Source organism: Cydia pomonella, chromosome 18 (genome assembly GCF_033807575.1).
Source record: "Cydia pomonella isolate Wapato2018A chromosome 18, ilCydPomo1, whole genome shotgun sequence".
Classification (NCBI taxonomy): Eukaryota; Metazoa; Arthropoda; class Insecta; order Lepidoptera; family Tortricidae; genus Cydia; species Cydia pomonella.
The window spans coordinates 12,490,448-12,513,329 of NC_084720.1; the positions used below are offsets into that span (position 1 = coordinate 12,490,448).

The window sequence follows — 22,882 nt, forward strand, 5'->3', positions numbered from 1 at the left end:
AGATACTATTAGACAGTATAGAATGTATTAAGAAATGGAACCAAAACCCGTTCATAGATGATTAAATTTCTTGATTCCTTGAAACCACAGTTTAATGATTTATTAAAACAGACAGATTTTTGATTAAAAAGTATCTATACTACCACCTGTCTTTCTTTTCTGAATATTAACCAAAAGATTTTTACAAAGCACTTGTTACGTAACGGAATTGAAGGAGGGGGGGGGGGTCCCAGATAAGCGTGACGGTCCTGTTACATGAGGGGGGGGGGGGGTTCAAAAAATTAGGAATTTTGCGTTACGTAATTTGTGGACGCCCCCTTATGAAGAAAATAAAATGTCACACTTGAATGAGATACGATTTTTCAAAAGTAAGCAGGCTTCCAAGACATTCAATTTACACGTCACCATGATGTGACGTGTCCGTCTTACGAATTTTCAATCTGACGGTCATGTGACACCTCACGCGAGTTTAACATTTTTTCCGCATCACAAAAAGTGCACAGCGCCGCTAAAGAAGGTTTCACTTAAAAAAAACATAAAACAATGTTCTATAATATTCCATTTTTATTATGAGATGTATCATATCTAAAGAAACAATAAATCGAGAGGAGTACTGAGACAGTACGAATAACGTGCTCTCAACAAACCCGAAAGTTTTCAAGTACATGTGTTTATGCGTATAATTTTGTATTGTCATATTTCTTTTCCATAATAAAGCAGTGCCACTTAATTTAATTCTACTAATCCTTTTCTGGCTCTACTCCTGGCACAGCGCCGGATAGATTCCGTTTTAATTTTCATGTCGATTAAGCGGCATGAGGCCGGCATTATGGGACAGGCCGGACCGCAAATCCGGCCTGCGCGCCCGTCGGCACGACCGCCCTTCGCTTAGATTAGTATTTTTCTCAGGAAATTTGTGAAACAAAGAATACATTTTTCTTAGCCTAACAAACACAGCCTCAATTTGTATAACGCTGAAAGAATATAAAAATAAATTGAATTGATAACTTGTATCGCAAACAAGACGAGTTTTGTGTTTATCATAATAATTTATGAAAGTTGTGAAAAGAATTAATAAACATGTAACGCTTTCACGGTTTTGAACCGTAATAATTTCATATTATTTTTTATCATCATCTAAAGGGCTTTTAAAAGCTAAAGTGTGTTTTGTCAATAAAGCTGGTTGTAACGAGTACGCTAATCGAAATTAAACATATGTTATTATTTAACTTCAACTGAGAAGCCACTCGAACATACACCCATATAAAATGGAAACCAGTTTGCATAACGTTGTCAGAAGAATTTCAACAGTACAGAATAGATTCAGTGTTTCTTTTCAACATGGGCAGAGCTCACTTTTATTGTGCAACATCTTTTGAACAGTATAATTGCCGTCCACTGGTATTTTTACGTCCTTCCATCACGTTTAAGCGTTTTAAGTCATAGTCGTATTTGGGCTCGCATTTAAATAGGATTGCCCGTTTTAGAAATGTCCTTTTTGCCTCCCCGTTTAAACGAGACAATGGGACTGGATTAAATTTATGTCATAGTTGTCCCAGGAGACCCATGAGTCCGGGATTTGAAGTAAAACGCAATAACACAGTCCCTTCATTACCGGGTACACGCGCCGACTATTTTACAAAATTCTCACGCCCCGTATTTCCAAGTGATTAAGTGTAACGATATTGTAAGGGTTAGCACATCGTGGTTTTTGTAAGTTGGCGGAATTGTTGTTGTTGACGGTTTGTAGCATGTTGATGTTGGTATTACTGTTGCGGGAATTTGTTAATGAGGTCCCTATTAAACAATACCATGGTTGTACCCCTCTGCAAAACGATATTATTCGTTAGGTTAGGATAGATTAGCATGTTTTTTTTAATGTATTGTTTTATAGAACCTTTTTACTATTGTACATATCGACCCTATCAATTCCGCTTCTTATAGCTTCAGTTAGCATGTTTATTTTAGAATTAAAATTTATGCATGTAGTAGTTATGTATTTATTACATGAACCTGCAATTAATTGAGGGCAAAATAGGAGGGTACTACTGTAGAAGGAATCTCGCTTGCACCTATCTCAGTGCTGGTCTGCGGGGGAGATGCAATGTGAGATAGTTTACGCGGTCGATAGCTATTATCTATTACGTAAGGATACTAGGAGTTAGTTAATATAATTGTGTCAATCAGTAGGTATGTAATTATAAAAAAAATATATTCAACATAGTCAAAATGTCATAAGTCACATTTAGTCTTAATCAGTCTATAAGTATAATAAACACAATTTTAAATGCTTTTATAAGCCGAGGCTCATCTTATACGGCATCAAGTCGGATTCCGGGAACAAATGAGGCTTGTTAACAGAAGGTCAACGGCTTGCATAATTTATCGGGGCAGCCGTCTCGCGCACATGCCCGACACTTTATCTGGGCCAGTCGGCAAATCGTGCATTTTCTCTATATCGTGAAATTTGCAAATCGGCACTTTTTACTCTAGTATGCAGAGATATTCACGGTACGATTCGAAGAATGAGATACGATAACGATAAGTTCAGTAGAGGTAAGATGGTCGGCTCTTTATGATTTGTCACCATGCCTGGCACGTTCGAACAAGTATGTAAGTGCGAAAGTGACGCATGACATGACAGGTGATAAAAATGCGACCATGATACCGTTGCTGGCTCAGATAAGTTCTCATTTATATATCGTTTGTACGTCGTATAATTGACAGAAGCAGGTCGATTCAGGTAACCGATGTCACTTTGACGTAAGAAATATCGTAGATAGATCTTATTGGGATCACAGCGGAATCTAAATAAACGTCAATTTTGTCATGTCGTTTACTTATTTATCATTTAAGGATCTTTCCAAAATCTTAAACGTGTCTTAATCATTCTTCGAATCGGGCCGTCATTTTAGAACGTAACGCTCAAGTTTGGCAGCTGTACTGTACACTCACTGGATCTCTTGCCATTGGTCACTTATCTTATGGCAGCCAAAGTTACTGCATAATATACAATAAATTATTTTTGTATGTACCTAAGTACTTTAAAGATCCTATTTAGGTTATGTTTACGTGCGTATCTACTTTTCATATAATTATGTAAAAAAACCTGCGAGTTTACTGGTTAAAACTAGTTTCCGCTTTGGTAAAAATGGCGTAAATTCTTGAAACTGGAGCTAGAGTTAATTTTTTTATTAACCTATCATTTATGTTCGCGGCAAAATTACTTTTCCACAAACTGAAGCAGACTGTGAGTAACTGAATTATACAGGATTATCCCAGGGTTTTTTTAAACCTGAAACATGTTTCAAGTTTATGATGACTCTACACAACACAACACAACCAACCAACCAGGTTACAACCAACATGTCGTATTCTAATTATATTCTTACAACGTAATACTGTATAATTGAAAATATAAGTGACCCTTACTGCTTCCCTCTATGTATTAAAAATTGTTTATATGTCAGTCATAAATAAGAGAGTTACTATAATAGTTCAGCTACAAGTACCTTTTTTATATGCACTATGTAGGTATTTTACAAAAATGGCATTATGTGTACCAATAAATACATTATTACTTACATTACTCGCTTCACATAGCGCAATCGAGTAAAAAGTGTAGTAAACGTTATTTGTAAATCGAGAGATCTAACTGAAATGATTTTTCTTTTCACAAATAATTACTATCGGCCCGATTCGAAGAATGAGATACGATAACGATAAGTTCTGGTTTAGATAAGTTCTCGTTTATATATCGTTTGTATGTCGTATAATTGACAGAAGCAGCGATTCGGGCAACCAATGTCACTTTGACGTTAGAAATATCGTATAGATAGATCTTACTGGAATCACAACGGAATCGAAATAAACGTCAATTTTGACATGTCGTTTAGTTATCGATCTTTTAATGATCTTTCCAAGATCTTAAAGGTGTCTTAATCATTCTTCGAATCGGGCCGTATGTAGACGCATGTAAATTAATGGCCTTCTTTTACCTTGCTTAAGTCTTGTACTAAGTTCTACACTAAAGAATATTAGAAGTAAATAAAGTTTTAAAACGCAAATCGACATAACGCACGAGCTTGATGTGCTTCGTTTGCTTTCATGGAATCTCTCACTTCTTTTATCCTTTATCGAGATATTTTCCTCGTATAAATGTCTACTAATTATCTTATAGCTGTGCTAATAGTAGAAAATGTTATGATAATAATTGAAGTTAGTCAAGAGAAGGTCAATGGTTTGCATATTTCATCGAGAGAGCCGTCTGGCGCACCCGTCCGACGGCTTAATCTGGGCCATTCGGAAAATCACCCAGTTTTCTCTTATACGTGGGCATTAAAAATACTGAAATTTGTTTTACTTGCTGTCAGATTTCATTTAAATGTTGTCGCTTGATCGCTTTTACCGTCAGATATTTAAAGAGCTTTTATCTGTTTTTCAGTCGTGTTACGGCAAGAGATACCTCGTTTTTTGTAATGAAATGAAAATGATATTTACAGTACATATGGGGCTACTTTATAGCACTAGTGCGAGAAGTAGCATATTACGTTACTGTGTCGAACATTTAAAGGGCCATATGTACTGTAAAACGTTGTACGATACATGTGCGAATAGGTAATTCGCAACTCGTGTCGATTTAAAACACTCCCTTCGGTCGTGTTTTAATTTATCGCCACTCGTTTCGAATTTCCTATTTTTCGCACTTGTATCGTAATGTACTATTTCGGTTTTATGACAGAATTGTTAGTGTCTCAAACAAAATTAATATAAAAATAAATTATAATGTGTTTATGATTTTATGTATTTTCTTTGTCGTGGAAAAAATCCTTACAATATTATGTATAGACGACGAAAATATGTCTTTTTCGCTTAGAAACGTCGTTTTCACATAATTTTGTGTTAGTACCTACTACGTCCTTTTGCTATAAAGTTGTATAGATCATAGCATGAAATTTAAACTAAATAAAAGTTATGAAGCTATAATGTTCTATTCTATTTAGAAGGCTAGGATAAGACAAGGTACTATTTGAATGCTGAAATTCCAGCCGAACATGTAAAGAACTGAATTTGTATACTAGCTTATAAACTCGTGTTTTATCAAATAAATGATTATCTTATCTTATCTTAAGTTAGTTCTGTGACAAGCAAGTTATGGCTGAACTGTCAAATACAAAACGAGAGATGACATGTTCATTGACATGTTGAATTGGAATTTGGCTTGTGACATTACCACCACCACAAAACTAGCCTTATAGAACCACATGATAGCCACCTCACTTTAAGTTATATTTTCGAGCCATATAGACAAAAAATAACACAAATGTTATTTTTGAATGTTAGCTTTCATTTTCACGAGTTTAAATTCCAAAACGAATACATAAACATTACTCTGAGTACCATGTGTTGCCGCGGCGCACCTCCCCCCACATTTGCAAGGCTAAGTGTACGCGGCTCCGGCGCCACGATTGTCAAATAGTTATCTCAGACTGAATATATTTACTTATTTGATTTATTTCGTTTGTTCATGTAATTGAGTGCAAAATACCTTAGCATATTGTATCTTATTTTATTTACTTAAACTATCAAACTAGGGTGCGGAATTATTCTTAAACTTTTCTAATCTCCTCAATAGCTCTCTGCTGAAACTGATACCTTATTTGGGTAGTTGCACACAATGATGTATAAGTCAGTTATATTATTGTTTTGGTATTACAAATAAAACGATTCATTTTATTAAAATAAGTGATATAGCTGCAAAACTCGGAGAATATTAATATTAATTGCCTTACTCCCCTTTCCTGTAGCAGATTAGCAGATGTCACCAACGTAAACTAATTTATAGGTTCAATGCTAACACAAGAACGAGAAATAAAACATTGTGCAAATCATAATAATAAAAAAGTATAATACCCACTCATTTACTTTCATTCACGTAAAACTTTCAAAGCTCTATATTAACTTTTGTTCAGACACGCACAAGAACTTCCATTTACTATAAAATGTCGCATATTCCCTATGAACTTATAAAGCAAAAGAATAGATGATTTCCCCTTTATGATACCCCCACGTCTTGTTCTTTAGCTTTGTATAGAATTTTAAAATTAATCCGCTGAGCTAGCTCCAACGGATATAAAGCAGGGTTAATATTCCCACCCCTTTTCAAGTACTTGCCTCTGGTGATACAGTATAACTAAGTAGAACCTCCTATTAGATATAGTTCTTATCAATACCGAGATCATACTGTTTCTGGTTTACTCGAGGCCAATGTTCGGTAGGAAACTAGAAAAATAGCTCAGTACTAGTTGACTTATGGAAAAACGTGGTAACTACATACGAGGATCATATAAATTTACTGCGTTTTGACGAACACTATAACTATTATCCACTCTAGTTTCAAGGCGGATAATAAATATGGAGACCGTGTTTGATATCCTGTTCCAAGCGTTGATGTATTCCAGGAAACTGATAGGCGAAGCCTTCAGGAGGAGTTAGGATTATGAATTCTAGGGAGGATAGATCCAACTATTATTGGCTTAACTCCATTCAACGTCATATGCGTAATTGGCAGTACCTAAATTTGTTTGTCATATTTACTAGTTTGGTTGTTTACCTATTACTGAATTTTTCAAATGCTTACTGAATGCAGCAGATGTACTTCAAACTGTCTTAAATGGAGTTTCTATTACTAAATCTCACTCGGTCATCAACATATCTATTGAAAAGTAGTAGGTCTGCAGTATATTAGAGTAGTATTTTCGTGTAACAAATCTTTGTATATAGATCTATCGCTCAAATAATACTTATTGGTTCACCACTTTGTTTGACTTCTACAATTTCTAAGTTCATAGGAATTGGCTACTTGACAGTTTTTTGTAAATAATGTCAAACGATCTTGTTTTTCCTGAGGATCAAATGTCTATATGGGACTCATGGTATTTAAGCAACACAAAGGTAAGAAATGAGAGTTAAAGTCTGACGCTCGTTCTCGACGATTGAAACGCCTCTAACAAAATGATAATATGATGTGACGTCACATCACATAAGTCTGTGCTAAATGTATGGAAGATCAAGGAAATTGCTATTTTGACCCTGAAATATTGCGTTTATGTGTATAGTTGTCATACAATTTATTTTTCAATAAAATGTAAGGAATGGAATGGTACCATTATCTTTTCTAGTGTTGAAAGACAAAAAAAAAATTTTCTTTTGAGTCTTTGGAGCCTTGTAATTTTTTATAATCTCAATATATTTTTTTAAATTCCACTTTTTTATAATGGATGGATCATTTTCTATCCATTAAACTAAATTTTGTTATAATATTCAACATGTGTCAAGTACCCAATTCAGAAAAATCTTTTAGTTCAAAGTTCTCTCTTTTACTTTTCTAAATGCAATCCATATGTTCAAGTAAATGCATTGCGTCGCCAGTTGTTGTAGGACAAATTGAATTGGATACGTTTTCTGTCGAACAAAACTGCTTGAGTCGAGGTAAAGACCGTTGACTGAATAGAAAATTCAAAAGAACTAAAAAAGTGTACATTAGGGGTAGTTATAATGGCGGAGGTATAGTTATGAATATGTGGCGGCACGACTTGCACGCCAAGGCGCTGCTTATATGGAACCCCTGAAGAGCAGTGACACCAAATAGCGGGGACCGAATTAGTAATAAAACAAAGCGACTTATACATACATACAGCGAAGGAAGAAAGAACCTTATGCGGCCCAGGATAAGATCTTAATTGAAATTTTTACGAAGCAGTATTTAGTGCGGGTGCTGGATGCGCCCGCGGCAAACGTGCCTGCGTCGCTGGAGCTCTTTGTTTGAGCTGAAGGGCTGACTCTAATAGCTTGCAGCGAATCCGCGCTTTAAAATGGACTTTTAAATATTTTATGAAGAATCTGGACGGGTAGCGGTCGGGAAAAGTTGAAAAATTACAGGCACACGTGGTGCAGAGAAATCGTACACCCGTCGTTACCGAGCTTGTTTTCCTCTAAACCTGCCTGTATCAAATATGGCGACGAAAAATCCTATTTCATTTTACAACGCAGAGTACGCATTATCAAGGCTGTTAAAATAAAAGGTTGGAATTTCATCTTTTTCCTCGTTGCATGCGTAAAGGGAGGATGTTTTTCAGGAGGCCACCGGATTCATCGCTTTTTATAGATCTATTAATATGACATTTATTTAATTTTATTAAAGCGCTCTGAAGGAAGGTAAGCCCCTGGAATATAGAGCTTGTTGATGAAGAAAATGTTAAAGGAACAGAATATTTATTTGTTTGTTTCCAGCCAAGATTGATTGTATTCACTAAGTAATGAACACAAACTTGAAACAGGGTAACACAGGTTTATTTTTTATTTTATTTTTGCGTGATTTGCTTGTCAGAAGATGATTGATTTAATCAGTTGACTTATTAATTACCCAGTTGGCGATCAAAATGTTTTGAAACGTGTAACGATTTCCAAAACCAATTTCACTCATTCTTTATAATATCAGTCTTTACTGTTTTATTAGAAGATGAAGATTGATGTCCGATAATGGCTTCTAGACCACGAACTTGGCGCCTCAAATATAGCGGAGCGGGCATAGTTTTTGTTTATTGTATGACAGTTGTAATTTGTTTTTCTTTTTCTAAAGATAAGTTTGTAAATAACTGGCGGCAAAAACACGGTGGGTCGTAGGTCACTGCCAGAACTTTGACTATTGTTTATGTAGGTAGTTTGATCAACTTGTGACACGAGACACGAGGCTTAAGTGGAAAACTTTATGAGGTCCTTTTGTTTACTATTTTCGGATGTAGAACTGACCCAAAATTGCTACCTAGCTACCTACTTGTTCCATTTACACTGTTCTTCAATGTATGTAATAAAATACAAAGGTTGTTTTTGAAGAAGTGATCAACTTGTAACTGTGCTTTTCTGTCTATACACACACACACACACATACATTAACATACTAAATATACAAGTATAACTCTTTAAGGTTTCTTTTTTGTTTCTTGTTGTATACCGTTATCTGTTTTCTTAGGCCTTATAGGTACCAATAAGATCAATATCTGTAGAAGTGTATATGGTTCCATAATTACCTATTAGTTACCACATTAACCAAATAAAACCGGCCAAGAGCATGTCGGGCCAAGCTCAGTGTAGGATTCCATAGTTACCCTTCCGTCACCATAAGCTAAATTTGAGCTATTCGTATAGTAGATTGTTAACCAAGGGATGAAATGGTACCTTTCACCCGAGTTAAAAAATTACTAATCAGTACCTAATTAAAGTAATAGACGTATGTCTAAAGATAAACATCTCATAGCGAAGAACATTTAGATTGCTATATAGATGAAAAAACACATATTTTAGCAAACTGCAGTACTTTTAAAATGATTTTGTTCATTAAAGCATATGTGTGCATATACGAAAATAAATCACTTGGCTTAATAAATTAACATAATATGTGTGGTGGGTGGTTTGAAATTGTGATGCCTACCCTAAAAAAATTTCATAGACTTTTCGTCGGGTAGTTGAAGTTACACAAATCACTGTTTTGACATTTTGCTGGGGCATCAGTTTTCCGCGACTATGACCAGTGAAACCTGCGTCGAAACATTGGTTGTATGGACCTGTTTTAAATATATTTTAAAATGTGTTCAAAACGCGAAAGTTTTAAATGTTATAAGATTCTTATGTTTTGGTGACTTGTTTGAATAGTTTTTTTTAATAAATCTGGACAGCACTTAAAACTCACCCTCAAACACAAGCAAAATAAACGCCATGAGATTGCAAACGCAATTAATAATATATTGTTTTTTTGTTTCTAAATTAAAATTTAAGTTTGGTGGGTAAATATTAAAATACACGCAAGTAGATAAATGACAATCAGCGAGATGTGATTTACCTCCAACTGACAGGTTTACTTTAAATGCCTATGTTTGGACGCGGTTGTCGATATATTTAGAAAGCGTTTGACAAGTTCTGATTGGCTCCGAAAGCGACACGTTCATTATTCAAGCTAATTAAAGCTTTATTAACATAATGTGCCGTCAACTGCCGAGTCAACATTCAATAAAACAGCCGATTTTACTTATTTATCACTTAATTATTCTGCTTTATGTTTCAGGCTTAAAAATATATTGAATGTTATCCCTTCTCGTCGAACGTCTGAATAAATATTGAAACTGAAAATAAAATACCTCGTGTGCCAGTGAAGTTCCAGTCGACATCGTGCGACTGCGCGCTGCGGGCGTAGGGGGCTCGCCGCGAGCGGTTGGCGCCGTTGGCGGTGGCTCGCGGTCGCTCGGACACTGCAAATACCAGCCTTTACAAAAATAGAACACACTCAAGAATATACTACAAACACATTCAGAATAAACGGTCCCAAGCGACATTCATGCCAAAGCAGTAAGTTCATATGAATTGGAAAAATCGACCGATTTATTCGCTTATCGTACTATTCACACAAGATTTAAAATCTTGTCGTATGGGACGTTCTGCATTGGATAAGTAAAACAGCTTCCTTGCAAAGTTGAATCGAGGTAAGCAGTTCTTTCGTTTCCTTTGTGAATAGCAGATCTGAAAAATGAACCTCTATTTCGTATCTTTCTAGTTCGCTTTGAATTTACTTAGCGATACCCATTTTAAAACGGGGTTCGGAGTTTTGTATTGCAGTTTAAAAATTTCAAATTTAATCTTTAAAATTTGGGCAAAAATTGTTTTGTTTCATATCTAAAGCAACAAACATAATTGAGTAAGTAGTTCTTCCATTTCAAATAAGTACAAACAACAAAATAATAGAAATGGGCGTAGCGTATTCCGAAATATTTGTTTGTTTTAAGGCCGATGCCCACTACACCTTATCATATCATGACCGTATTAGGAAAGTGTCAGGAAAAAAAAATTCTTTGTATTGAAAACTTGAAACTATGCCCCTAGCACCTTTTTTCGCCGACTAGCACCGTAGCGTGCCATGCATGGACCGTTAAAATTTTTAGGTAGGTACGAGAATATTTTGCCGGTGTCAAAACGCGGATCGGTGCGTGCAGGCGGCGAAACAGTGAGCGTACCGGTTACAACCGCGTATGGTGATCGTTCTGAGCCCGTTATAAATGAGTATTCGCACGCTCTTCTTGACGAGTTTGGCTTACGCGAATAAAACCCGGGTCCTACTTACGGGGATGAAACGCGGATGCTATGGGGATTATAGGCGGATACTATGGTCACTAAACCTGCTATGCACGGATGATACAATGTTGACACGTTCTAGTGGGCGTAGTAGTCCGTGTCACTTTTCATTCCGTGCCTGATACGTTCATAGTACGGCTATTATGATACGGTGTAACGGGTCCTTTAGGTTATAGATGTAAAAACCTAATGATTTATTTGAATTGTAGTTAGTATTTGATTATAGGTATATACATAATAGAAGACGAGAAAAACGAAGAGAGAAAAGCAAAACTTTACAGGCATACAAAAGTGGTGACCTCTATTACCTACGCAATCTAACATACTTAAACCGCAAGAAACATACTCGTAACAAAAAATATAGTTGGGAACGTACTGCTGCCAACTTGTTCCTTTCTACACACATTTTGCAAATTTATGTGCATTCATATACTTAGGGGGTGCTAAAGACACATTTTTTTTTTACAAAATAAAACGCCAAACACTAAAAACTTAAAAGTCAAACGGCATAGGTAATTTAAACTTTACAGCGTAAGTAGGTACGTTCCTGTAGGCTGGTAGTGTTCATTCATTCATTCATTTCTTTATTTATAAAATAGTACATTTTACACGTGTCTAACATCTCTAAAAAGTAACTATCAGTAAATATTTCACCTTCTATTAAATACTCCGCCACGCCATAAGCTTGATCTCTGTTGTTGGAAGCGAAGCACTGGTAGATGCCCTGGTCCTGCTTCTGCGTACCCTTGATATGTATTCTAAGACCGTCATCCGACAGCCGAATTCTCTCATTAGGCTTGACGGTTTTTGCGTTGTGCACCCAGTATTGCTTCTCGATTGGATGCCCGGAGACTTTGCATTCGAAAATGATATCCGAGTTTATTTTTGTTCGCAATGCTTCTGGCTTTATTCGGACGGAGATAGGTTCTGCAATATGAGAAATGAATACCCTTACTATGCACATTTGCACGGGAATAAAACACGGGATGGTAGTTTTAAAATTGAATTTTTATGTTTGTTTTAGCTTGAACGCTGACATTTATCACTTTGCAGATTAGATTTTACGTGAAAATTGCTGGTCTCTTTCTACTCGTTTTGGATAGAAGATAGTAATAAAAAGTACCTTTTGCCTATATTGCAAATGTTTCTTAAACTTCCAACTACTTTTTTAACCACAGTTTTAAGGTAAAAATGTCTACTTACTTTCGGCAAAAGACTTTTTAAGTTAGAATTGGATATACAGGTGTAGGTGCCTAATTTATACACCAACTAATTTTTGCTTCTTCATAAATGACATTGCCATTCACTGTGAAAACCACTGATATCCTTGTTCAACAATCGACGATTTTAGCTTATGATCATGATAATGTTATTTATTGCTTATTAAGTGTAAATCTGTGGCAGCACGACCAATCCACAGCGGCTGATTGACTAGTACCTGTGACCGCGAGTGAGAAGTGCACGGACTCGCCGCCGGCGGTGTTGTTGAGCCAGCACACGAGGCGGCCAGCGTCCTCGCGCCGTACGCCGCGCACGCTCAGCAGCCCGCCCTGCAGGTGTGCGCGCGCCCACAGCGGCGTCTCCTCAAGCGGCGTCAGCTGCTCGCGGTGCTCGCGAAACCACCTTGGAAAACAAACAATGAAATAAAAATTAATTGTTGAGATTGTTATATTTATTGCTATTGCATTTATGGACATGGAAATAGTTCCATATCCATAATATATAGAAAATATTAATTTATAGAAATTAAAATATTTTTTATTTTATTTTTCTGTGTCGAAAGACCGAAGATAGACACATATCTCAGTGAATATACTTTTTTAGGAACGTGTTTCGGTCGTTCGTCTAGTACAAGAAAGAGAAACACTAAATTTGTTCGTCGCGGCAATAAACAAAATCGCGCTAGCACTTCACAAACAGCAAAATTCTGTTTGAAATGTTGAACGAGGTCAACACTAAGTGCTTTTTACTTATGAATAAATTGCTTTAGACCATGTTTATTCTTATTATAGAGGAATACCCTTTCAGTTTTTACAATAGCGATTAATTTTAAGAACAAAATATTACGTTGGTTCGCTAAAAATGCCAATGCATGGCTCGATAGTTGATAAATGCCGAACTTCGAAGTGAGACTCGGTATAAAGTACTTTCGATCCGAGCGCTTAATCTGCGACCCAGAGCTCGGCTGCGCAACTTTACCTGCTTCGAATCGTTAAACATATTTTGCTCGAGAAGCTTACTTGTTAGTAGAGTGATAGCCTGAGGCAGGTTCTAAAGCAGTTTTTCCGGTAGTGGTTTATGTGAACAAAGCAAAAGACATAGTGTAACTAGTTAAAAATAATAACTGAGTTTTAAAATAAATAAAGGAATAACTGATATTATTTGTGTTTTCTGCGAAACGATGCCTGTGCTAAATACTGGGCAGCAGTATAGTTACAAACCTCTCTGCGAGAAATTCCGTACAGGAGGGTATTTTTTTCCAATTTTCAAGTATAAAGCAACAGATGCTTTTGACGGCTGGAATGAAAAGCAATCGCTACTCATCGAAGAAGTTAACAATTACCTAGTATACTGTCGGTTTAAAAACACGCTTGTTTACGGAATTTCCCGTATAAACGATTCTTAAGAGCGGGAAAGGCTAATTTTTATAAATCATCCGGTACCTAACTTATGACAACGATGGTAACTTATAGCTTATATTCAAGAGTACCACGACCTCTTCAATTATTCTAATGGGCTGACTGTATAAACGCTAGTCTAGTCAGGACTTAAACAATATTTTCTGAAAGTAAATCCATAACGTTCACACTAGTAAAGGAAATGAAAACAAGGAGTGAAACTATATAATACCTACCTATACATATTTCACACTAACACACTTTGAAGATGAATATAAACCATATATTCGGCTGAGTTCCCTCAAAATGTGAAAACCACACGTGTCAATTTACAATGAGGTGAGCAAATAAGGAAAGTTTGCCAAACCGGCCCGGAAGAACATGATAAACCTATCAGTTTCTTTCACTAAGAATTTAATATACTCGTACACGTTATAGGTAAACCCTTTAATACATAAAACATAACAACAAAGACCAAAGATTAACAACGGGGTCTTTGATTTGACAGTTATTTAAAACTCGAATTTAGTTTTAAAAAAAATCTTAAGAACGTATAGGTAAACAGGGTATTGTGACTTGAGACGGTATGGAGGAACTCGAAACTTGCTTTTGAAAACATTAGGTCTATTGGTAATTTCTTATATAACAGACTAATGCTTCGATTTTTTCTTACGACATAAAAAAAGCCTTTGACACTGGCACTGAGTCAACTTCATAAAACAAGCTACAGTTACACCAAGCTAAGTCTGCGCAAGTATTATTTAAACGTCATAATTTCATAGAAGTTTGACGTTTAAAATAACACTTGCACAGTCTGGACTATTTGAGTGTTGTAGCAAATTTGTTTTTTAATGTAGGTATATTTTATTGTTACCAATTATATGTAGTTCAAAACACTGTTTTTTTAATCCCACGTTGAACACCATCTACATATCAAACTCATGTATAACTCGTGGGAAAGAAAGGACTGCAAGCGGGCACGCTTATGTATGCCGAGTTAGGTACCAAGTCTTTTAGAAATAGTTTTGAAAGGAGCTGAAATGAGCGAGACATTTGCATTCTAAAAGATTTCCTCTCGGCAATGGTGGGACATGAAACTTTATGGTGTATTCTGATAGATACCAGGACTGAGAATTACGTCCAGTTGGATACTTTATGGAATGAGGTATTAGAGAGCGCATGGAGCAAGTGGATTTATTTGAAATATTTTATAAGTAGGTTATAACTATAGTAAAAATCACTTTATATTGTAAAAGTAACATATGAGAAACTTAGAATGAATATGTTTCGCACGCTCATGGGTAATTAAATGGGCAATTGTTTCATGGGTAATTAAATTAAATTCGAATTATGTTATTTTTTTCAAATTTGGGCGAATAATAATAATTTAAAACATATTTCGAATGTTGTTCTGCACTCGTTGGCTACCTAGTGTCTAAGTTTAGTCCTAGGAGTTTTTTTTTAATTAGAATACCGGTGAATGAATGATAAGAGTGATAAGTGTTTTGTGGTGATTGGTGCTTATTTATGAGATTAGATCTTTTGAATAACTAACACAAATATGTTTCATTTGTGTTAATATACGTGACAATATCCAGATTAACCCAAATCACTGCAGATAAAACTAGTGATTAAAGAAATCTTTAAAATTTCCCATACCTAACACAAACAAATATACGTATAGTTTCACCGATTTTAATTAAGAACAACGTCGCAAAACTCCCGTATTTGTTTATTTCGTTTACGAAGTCGGCCCTCCCCAGAGACGACCCAATGGTTTGAATTTGCTCAGCAAATTTAAGCGCTGCTAAGTAACTAAGTTTTAATTTAACTGCTTTTTATGATGGCAATAAAATCGAAGTCTTAACGATGTTCTGGCGGGCGCGAATGATGATGAATTAGTTATTCGAGTTCTCTTATGAGTCTTGGAAACCAACTTTGTTTTGAGTTTGAGTAGGTACTTAGTTGAGCTGTGAAAAGCGATTGAATGCTTCAATACAGACTTGAAAGAGACGAAAGAGTTTAAACAAATCAACTTAATAACATCACTTAGTAATCAATGCTTTTAAAGAACCAATATGGTCATATAACCAATTAAAAGTAAAAACAAACTTCGTTAAATTATTTGTGAAAAGCCAATGATGATGATAATACTTGACATTTTCTGAACGAAATGCTAAGTTAAACGTTTCTTTTTTTTTCTGTAAACGATTGTCATCTTAACTATTAGGCCCCCAGACGTTGCGATCTTGACAAATACTTTAAGACGAAAGTGGACGACCAAGAATATCCGCCTTTTCATACAAACGTAGTCCCCATTTTTATATCAGGATATTACCATCATTGAAAATAATTTGAATAATTCACAGATATGGCCCTTCATTTGTTTTTATTTTTTATTTTTTTTGATTATTATAAAATGTAGGAGTTTTTAAAATTTTGCATGGATTTTGATGTTCGCTCTCAACTCTTTTACGGACGAGCCGTCATCGACTATCCTTTAAATAAACCATATTGTATTTTTAATAACCTTACTTACTTGGCAGTATCATGTATGTTCTGGTGAACATATTATGTTTCTGTCTCTCTTTACATGCTAATTATAGTAATGGTTATATACGTTGGGGAGCGTGGGGTAATAGGAGCCCGCTGGTTATGGGAGCGGTGTCAATATAAAGTTACTCAATAATCGTATTAATAATACAAATGCCATGCAGGTGTGTTCGCCAGAGCTTGCCTCCTATGAGCAACCGTACTGTTTTGACGATTTGTCTGGCTTAGTGGGTAGTGATGTCTATGAAGACGATGGACTCGGATTCAAATCCTGGGCATTTATTTGTGTGATGAGCACGGATATTTGTTCCTGAGTTATGGATATTTTCTATGTATTTAAATACATAGTATTTATAAATATTTATGTATTATATATATCGTTGTCTAAGTAACCACAACACAAGCCTTATAGAGCTTACTGTGGGACTTAGTCAATTTGTGTAATAATATCCTGTTATATTTATTTATTATTTGGATGCTGATAAGCAATAATGTGTCAACCCACAAAAACTTAAAAAATGAGATTTTAATGTCATAGTGTAGCTGGTCCGCTGGATTGTGTGAGAGATGACATGAAACGAACGCGAGTGAACGATGAGATGACGGGTGACAGAAAGATATGGAAGGAAAAGACATGCTGCGCCGACCCCAAATGAATGGGATAAGGGCAAGCGAATGATGATGATGATTGTAGCTGGTCCGCTCGACATCATTTTGCAAAATTGACCTAAGTGATTTGAGATTATTTAATATTCCAAAAGAAGGAAAAAAGGTTAACACAAATCCGTTAACATGTGTCGTCTGTTTTGCATTAATGCGTTCAGTACCTTAACTTATTGCAGTAATGGCTCGAACGCATACTAAAAGTATCAATAATGTGTTAAGAGAAGTTAACTCATTATTGAGGAAATCACATTCCATTAGTTCTGTATTACCAGAACCGGTCTGAAGGTAAGTATTGCTAAAAATTGTGTTTATGATAAGTAATTTTACGAATTTAGTGCATACATCTATTAATTGTTGCGGGTTTCAAGAGATATATACTAATGTTGATCGAAATAAGGTATTTATAAAGCGTAATCACATTAGTTTTAAGGGTTATATTTTTGTGGTGTCTCTTCTTCTTCTTCTTCCTCGCGTTGTCCCGGCATTTTGCCACGGCTCATGGGAGCCTGGGGTCCGCTTGACAACTAATCCCAAGATTTGGCGTAGGCACTAGTTTTTACGAAAGCGACTGCCATCTGACCTTCCAACCCAGAGGGTAAACTAGGCCTTGTTAGGATTAGTCCGGTTTCCTCACGATGTTTTCCTTCACCGAAAAGCGAGTGGTAAATATCAAATGATATTTCGTACATAAGTTCTGAAAACTCATTGGTACGAGCCGGGGTTTGAACCCGCGACCTCCGGATTGCAAGTCGCACGCTCTTACCGCTAGGCCACCAGCGCTAAAAAAACAACTGGTGTTTCGTTAAAAAAAAACAAACATAACCGCAAAATGCTGTAGTTTTTCATAGAAATTAATTTAAAATACCAAGTTCAAGAATTTAAATGTATGCACATTCGTAAAATTATGTTATTTTCATAATTATAATGATTTAAAATAACTCTTTACACTTGACCCATTCTTGCAAAACGAAAAATATATCATATCATTGCACTATGAGGCGTGATTGATTATTGCAAAACAAAATTTCGTATTTTTTCTTTGATTATGAGTAGCCAGATAAGCAACACTTTTGTCCATAATTTAAACATTATCTAATTACATTATTTAGAAAACTCATAGAAGGCGGTTACCTAGCGGTAAGAGCATGCGACTTGCAATCCGGAGGTCACGGGTTCAAACCCCGGTTCGTACCAATGAGTTTTTAGGAACTTATGTACGACATACCATTTGATATTTACCAGTCGCGTTTCGGTGAAGGAAAACATCGTGAGGAAACCGGACTAATTCCAATAAAGCCTAGTTTACCCTCTGGGTTTGAAGGTCAGATGGCAGTCGCTTTCGTAAAAACTAGTGCCTACGCCAAATCATGCGATTAGTTGTCAAGCAGACCCCAGGTTCCCATGAGCCGTGGCAAAATGCCGGGACAACGCGAGGAAGAAGAAGATTATTTATAAAAATTGTTAATAAATATTTTTAGTAGGCTTGGATTCCTCAATGCTCCCTCCTTTTGTTGAAGTACATAGTTATCTGTTGATAACAGATGCAGTAACTTAAAATTTAGCTAAAGTTGGAATTTGTGTTCCCGTCGGAAGACAAATATTCTAAGGCGACTGTGCCCGTCGGCGCAATGGGGTTATTTGCCCAAACATGGGCAAGTTGCCGGGCAAACTTAGCCTTGTCAACAATGTTTCACTGACAAAGGTATTAAGGGTTAGCATATAGAGATTACATCAAAAACGAATCTTATAACGGCCTCCCTAGCCTAGTCGGTAGTGACATGAGCTTACTGTTGGGCTAGGTCGATTGGTGTAAAATTATCCTATTTTTTAATATATATTAATGCGATATCTTGTGCATTTTATTGCAAGGAAACACAAACAACTGCGTAATGGTACGTAATAGGCATTCTGGTCTTGAATGACCAATTCCCCGTATGTCCAGTTTCCTTATGTCCAATCCCCCGAACGTTCAGTCCCCATATGTCCAATGTCCCGAACGTCCAGTCCCTGTGACTCTAATTCCTCAAACGTCAAGTGTCCGCATGTCGTATTCCTCGAATGCCTGTTCCCTATACGTCCGAATACCCGAAAGTCGAATTCCGAAAATATTTTGTCTCCGTATATATGTCTGATTCCTCTAACGTCGAGTCCTCGTATCCACTAGAGGCAATTACTCTTAGACTTATCTTTGTCTACAAAAGTTCTAGTAAAGTGTGTAAAAATACCCTGTCATAATTGAAGGATTCCCTCCATTTTTCTAGGATCCCATCATCTGATCTTGACTTAATAACAGTTAGAACAACTATGAAGTACTTTTACACTTTAAATTAAAAATCACTTTTCTGAAGTCAGTTAAAACAGAGTAAGTGCAAATTGCAGAATCTCATTGTTAAGATTTACAATCAACATCAGCATTTACTGCTATTGAGAAAATGAGAATACAGTGTGATGCAGATGAAGTAAACAGCACCGCGACCGCAAGGCGCTCGCGAGCTCGCTTCACTAACACCGTCTCGTTTTGGCAGACTTGAGAGCCGGTTTCGGATCGAGGTGAGGGTTTTGCTTAACATGTTATATTTACATCTGGCACTTATTTTGTTACTCTTGTATATAATATTTTTTTATGAATTAAATGTTAAATAAAAATATTACGTACTTTTCTAATCCTCGTAATAATAATAATACATTCTCTGATTCTCTGCCTCTGGCTTGCCTTAGCTGGCCGGCCAGAGTGGAGTCGTTAGAGCTATAAGCTCCTGGGGTGGAAGTGAAAAATTGCGTAAGACGCGAGTTGGCACAGTGGTTGCTAGCAGCCACAGTGGTTGAAGCAAAAAAAAAAAATCCACCCCCACTTTAAGTGTAGGGGAAGTACCCTAAAAAAAATTATTTTTTTATATTTTATTGTACGACTTTGTCGGCTTTATTGATTTATATGTCCATGCCAAATTTCATTTTTCTAGCACTAACGACCACGGAGCAAAGCCGCGGACAGACAGACAGACAGACAGACAGACAGACGGACATGGCGAAACTATAAGGGTTCCTAGTTGACTACGGAACCCTAAAAAATGAGGTCATGAGAAAAAAAAGAGATCCGAGAATCGACAATTGGTTTTCAAATAGTAAACGTACTTAAATTAGGGTTAAGAGCAACGAAGACAGTTCACTTAGTGTGGAAATTTCTATTACTAAGGGTATATTTTGAAATCACTGCTCTTACATGAAACCAAATAGGGAAACCAACACATGGTGCCCTCGAGGTAGTAGCTGATCACAATTAGAATGAAATTACAATATATCGAGCTACAGAGATTCGTAGAACGTGACAAGAAACGTAACGAAAATGGAAGTAATTAGTTAACTTATTTACTCACACAATCAAACCTTTTCTCGGTAAAATACCCGTTAATGACTCTTTCCTGTTAACTCATTAAATGGAAACAATGAAGGAATAATTTGTTTCGTGCATGACACACTCGTTTTAATTAGGTGTTGAATGATTTAATTATGAAAATCTATTTAAATTACCCGGGATTTGGTGGCAAGTGCCACGTAGGTACACGTAAATACATTTACGAGGGTATAATGCAATTTGGCGGGTTGCGAGGCAAATTGCTCCTTGGCAGTTAAAACGAATCACGTAGCTCAGGATTATAAAATTGCGGTGAAATCTCAGCGTGGGATCAAAACGGATTCGCGACGAAATAAAGCACCCCGTACTTTATCACGCACGACGCTAAAGGGTAAATTTAAATTGAAATCTTTCAGGCCACCTCCCTTTCATTGTCTGGGTAGCAAGAAAGGTTTCATAGTTTCATAGTTAGGTATAATATAATAATTTTCTACGCAACACAACCTTCAACGAAGTTTACATGGACTATTGTAAAATTATTGGTGGTAATCTAAAATAGATCGCTAGCCAGAAAATATCATTAGAGCGATTCTGCGTAGGTTGGGCTTGATCTCGTTAAGGCAGGCGCTACATTTAATCTTTGCCAAAATGAAAAGCGTAAGGCGCACCCCCTCTAAGTGGATATGGGTAGGTGTATTCCGCTCGATTTCTCACAGAAACAATTTTATTTCTGAAACCTTTTAAACGAAAGACTTGTTGGCGAGTTCACGTTATATAGAGAACGGACACATAATATAAGAAAAGACCAATGATAGTAACATAATCCCCGCATATTTTCACCTTCGACGTTAATGAGTAACTCAAACTAATTGCTTTTCCTAACTAACACAAAGTTAAGTTTTAGTTTCAGGCTAGATAGATAGCTAATATATTTTAAAAGAGTGACTTGATCTTTCGTGGCATTTTTTAATTGCTGCTGCAACAGATAGACTTTTAAGATAGACTATATAAATCTACTCTCATGAACACTTACCTACGTACTAAGGTGTCGTCGGGTGCAAATAGCTTTGCGACTTTTGCAGTGCAATGGCGACGCGGTAAAATGTCACACGTTTCAGCTATTTGTATGCTTAGTGCAGAAGCGAGGCTTTTAGTTGGAGAATGCAGTAGAATATGACTATTGTAATATTGCAAACCACATCCATTATTGATACTTTAGTAACCTACGTTTGAATCAGAATCGTTTTAAACTAGAAAACGCTGCTTGAATGTAAACTAGGAGATTTATCGTAAGCGGAAATCTTTTCATGGACAAGAACATGGATCAAAAGCTTTGTTGCGGCGGGTAGTATATAAAAACGATTTTTATGATAGTTTTAGCGGTGTGTCGTAAATAAAAGGTCGGTTGTAGCGTGTCACCTATACTGATTTAGTAGGGTGGTGGATTTTTTTGGCGCGAACAGTTTAAGGAATTGAGCCTAAAGATAAAACAATTTAGTTGAACAGCCAAAGCGCTCTTAGAATACGTTAATTGTGATTCCCGTACTTTGCAATATTCACTGGCTTTGAGCGTAGATTTAAAGCTCGGGTGAAGTGCTTGCCGATCTATTTGGTATATAGCCAAATAATACCTACGAATATGTAAAGGTTTCCAGGTCAGTCGGAACTTCGGCAATGTTTATGGTTTCAGAGAGGAAATAACCGAGAAAGGTAAAGGATTAAATTTATAATATTAAGATAGAAATGGAAAAAATATGATATGCATAGCTAGTAATTTTCTTTTAAGTGGGACTGGCTCACTATTTGACTTTGATTTATGGCAAACATTCATAATGTGAATATATCCGTCTCGCTTAGAGTTGTGTCAGCGAGAACATTCTCGCTCTCGGAAATTTCTTCTCTTGGAAATTTCCGCACTTTCTCGAGAATGTTCTCTTGGATGATAATTTACAAAACGTTCAAATTTTAGTATTCGTTTATCATTATATAAGTAATTGATAGACTTTGTTTGCAACATTCAAATGCAATACTATATTATAAAGGTGACTTTCTCTACAGTTCCGAACATATTCTCGGGAATGTTCTCGCGAGAACTTTCTCGAGCACTTTCTCGGCACTTTCTTTGTCCGTTTATTGAAGAAAACGTACTAATTTATTGGAATAATGTTTCTTTTTTTGTTCAAATAAATTTCGTATGTGTGTTTTATTGATATTAGTGAAGCGACCTGGTCTCGAAGCAATATTTTAAACTTAATAGAGTCAATTTCTCATTACTCCCAATAATATTCTCCGGAAAGTTCTCCGACACATTTCTTTATAAGGCGTCCATAGTATTTTGAATACAAACTATTTATTATGTATATCTAGTTGTTTCTTTGTACATGTGTTTTTCTGATGCTTAAGTTTTTAAAAGCTTTTATAAAACTTAATCTTGGAAGCTAAACTTGACACTTGAATTTTAGTTTACTGTATGATCTTCCGTCGGAGCCGTTTGTGATTCCACAGACCGCGA

General features: G+C 36.2%; 1 protein-coding gene across 1 annotated transcript in view; it reads right to left on the reverse strand.

Annotated features, from left to right (window-relative positions):
• Positions 1–22,882, reverse strand: part of LOC133527521 (cell adhesion molecule Dscam2) — a 232,005-nt gene that overhangs the window by 42,842 nt on the left and 166,281 nt on the right. The window contains exons 8-10 of the mRNA XM_061864567.1: positions 12,620–12,804; positions 11,836–12,108; positions 10,194–10,304 (exon numbers count right to left, since the gene is read on the reverse strand). Coding sequence (XP_061720551.1) covers positions 10,194–10,304; positions 11,836–12,108; positions 12,620–12,804 — 569 coding nt within the window. The remainder of the gene's footprint in view (positions 1–10,193; positions 10,305–11,835; positions 12,109–12,619; positions 12,805–22,882) is intronic.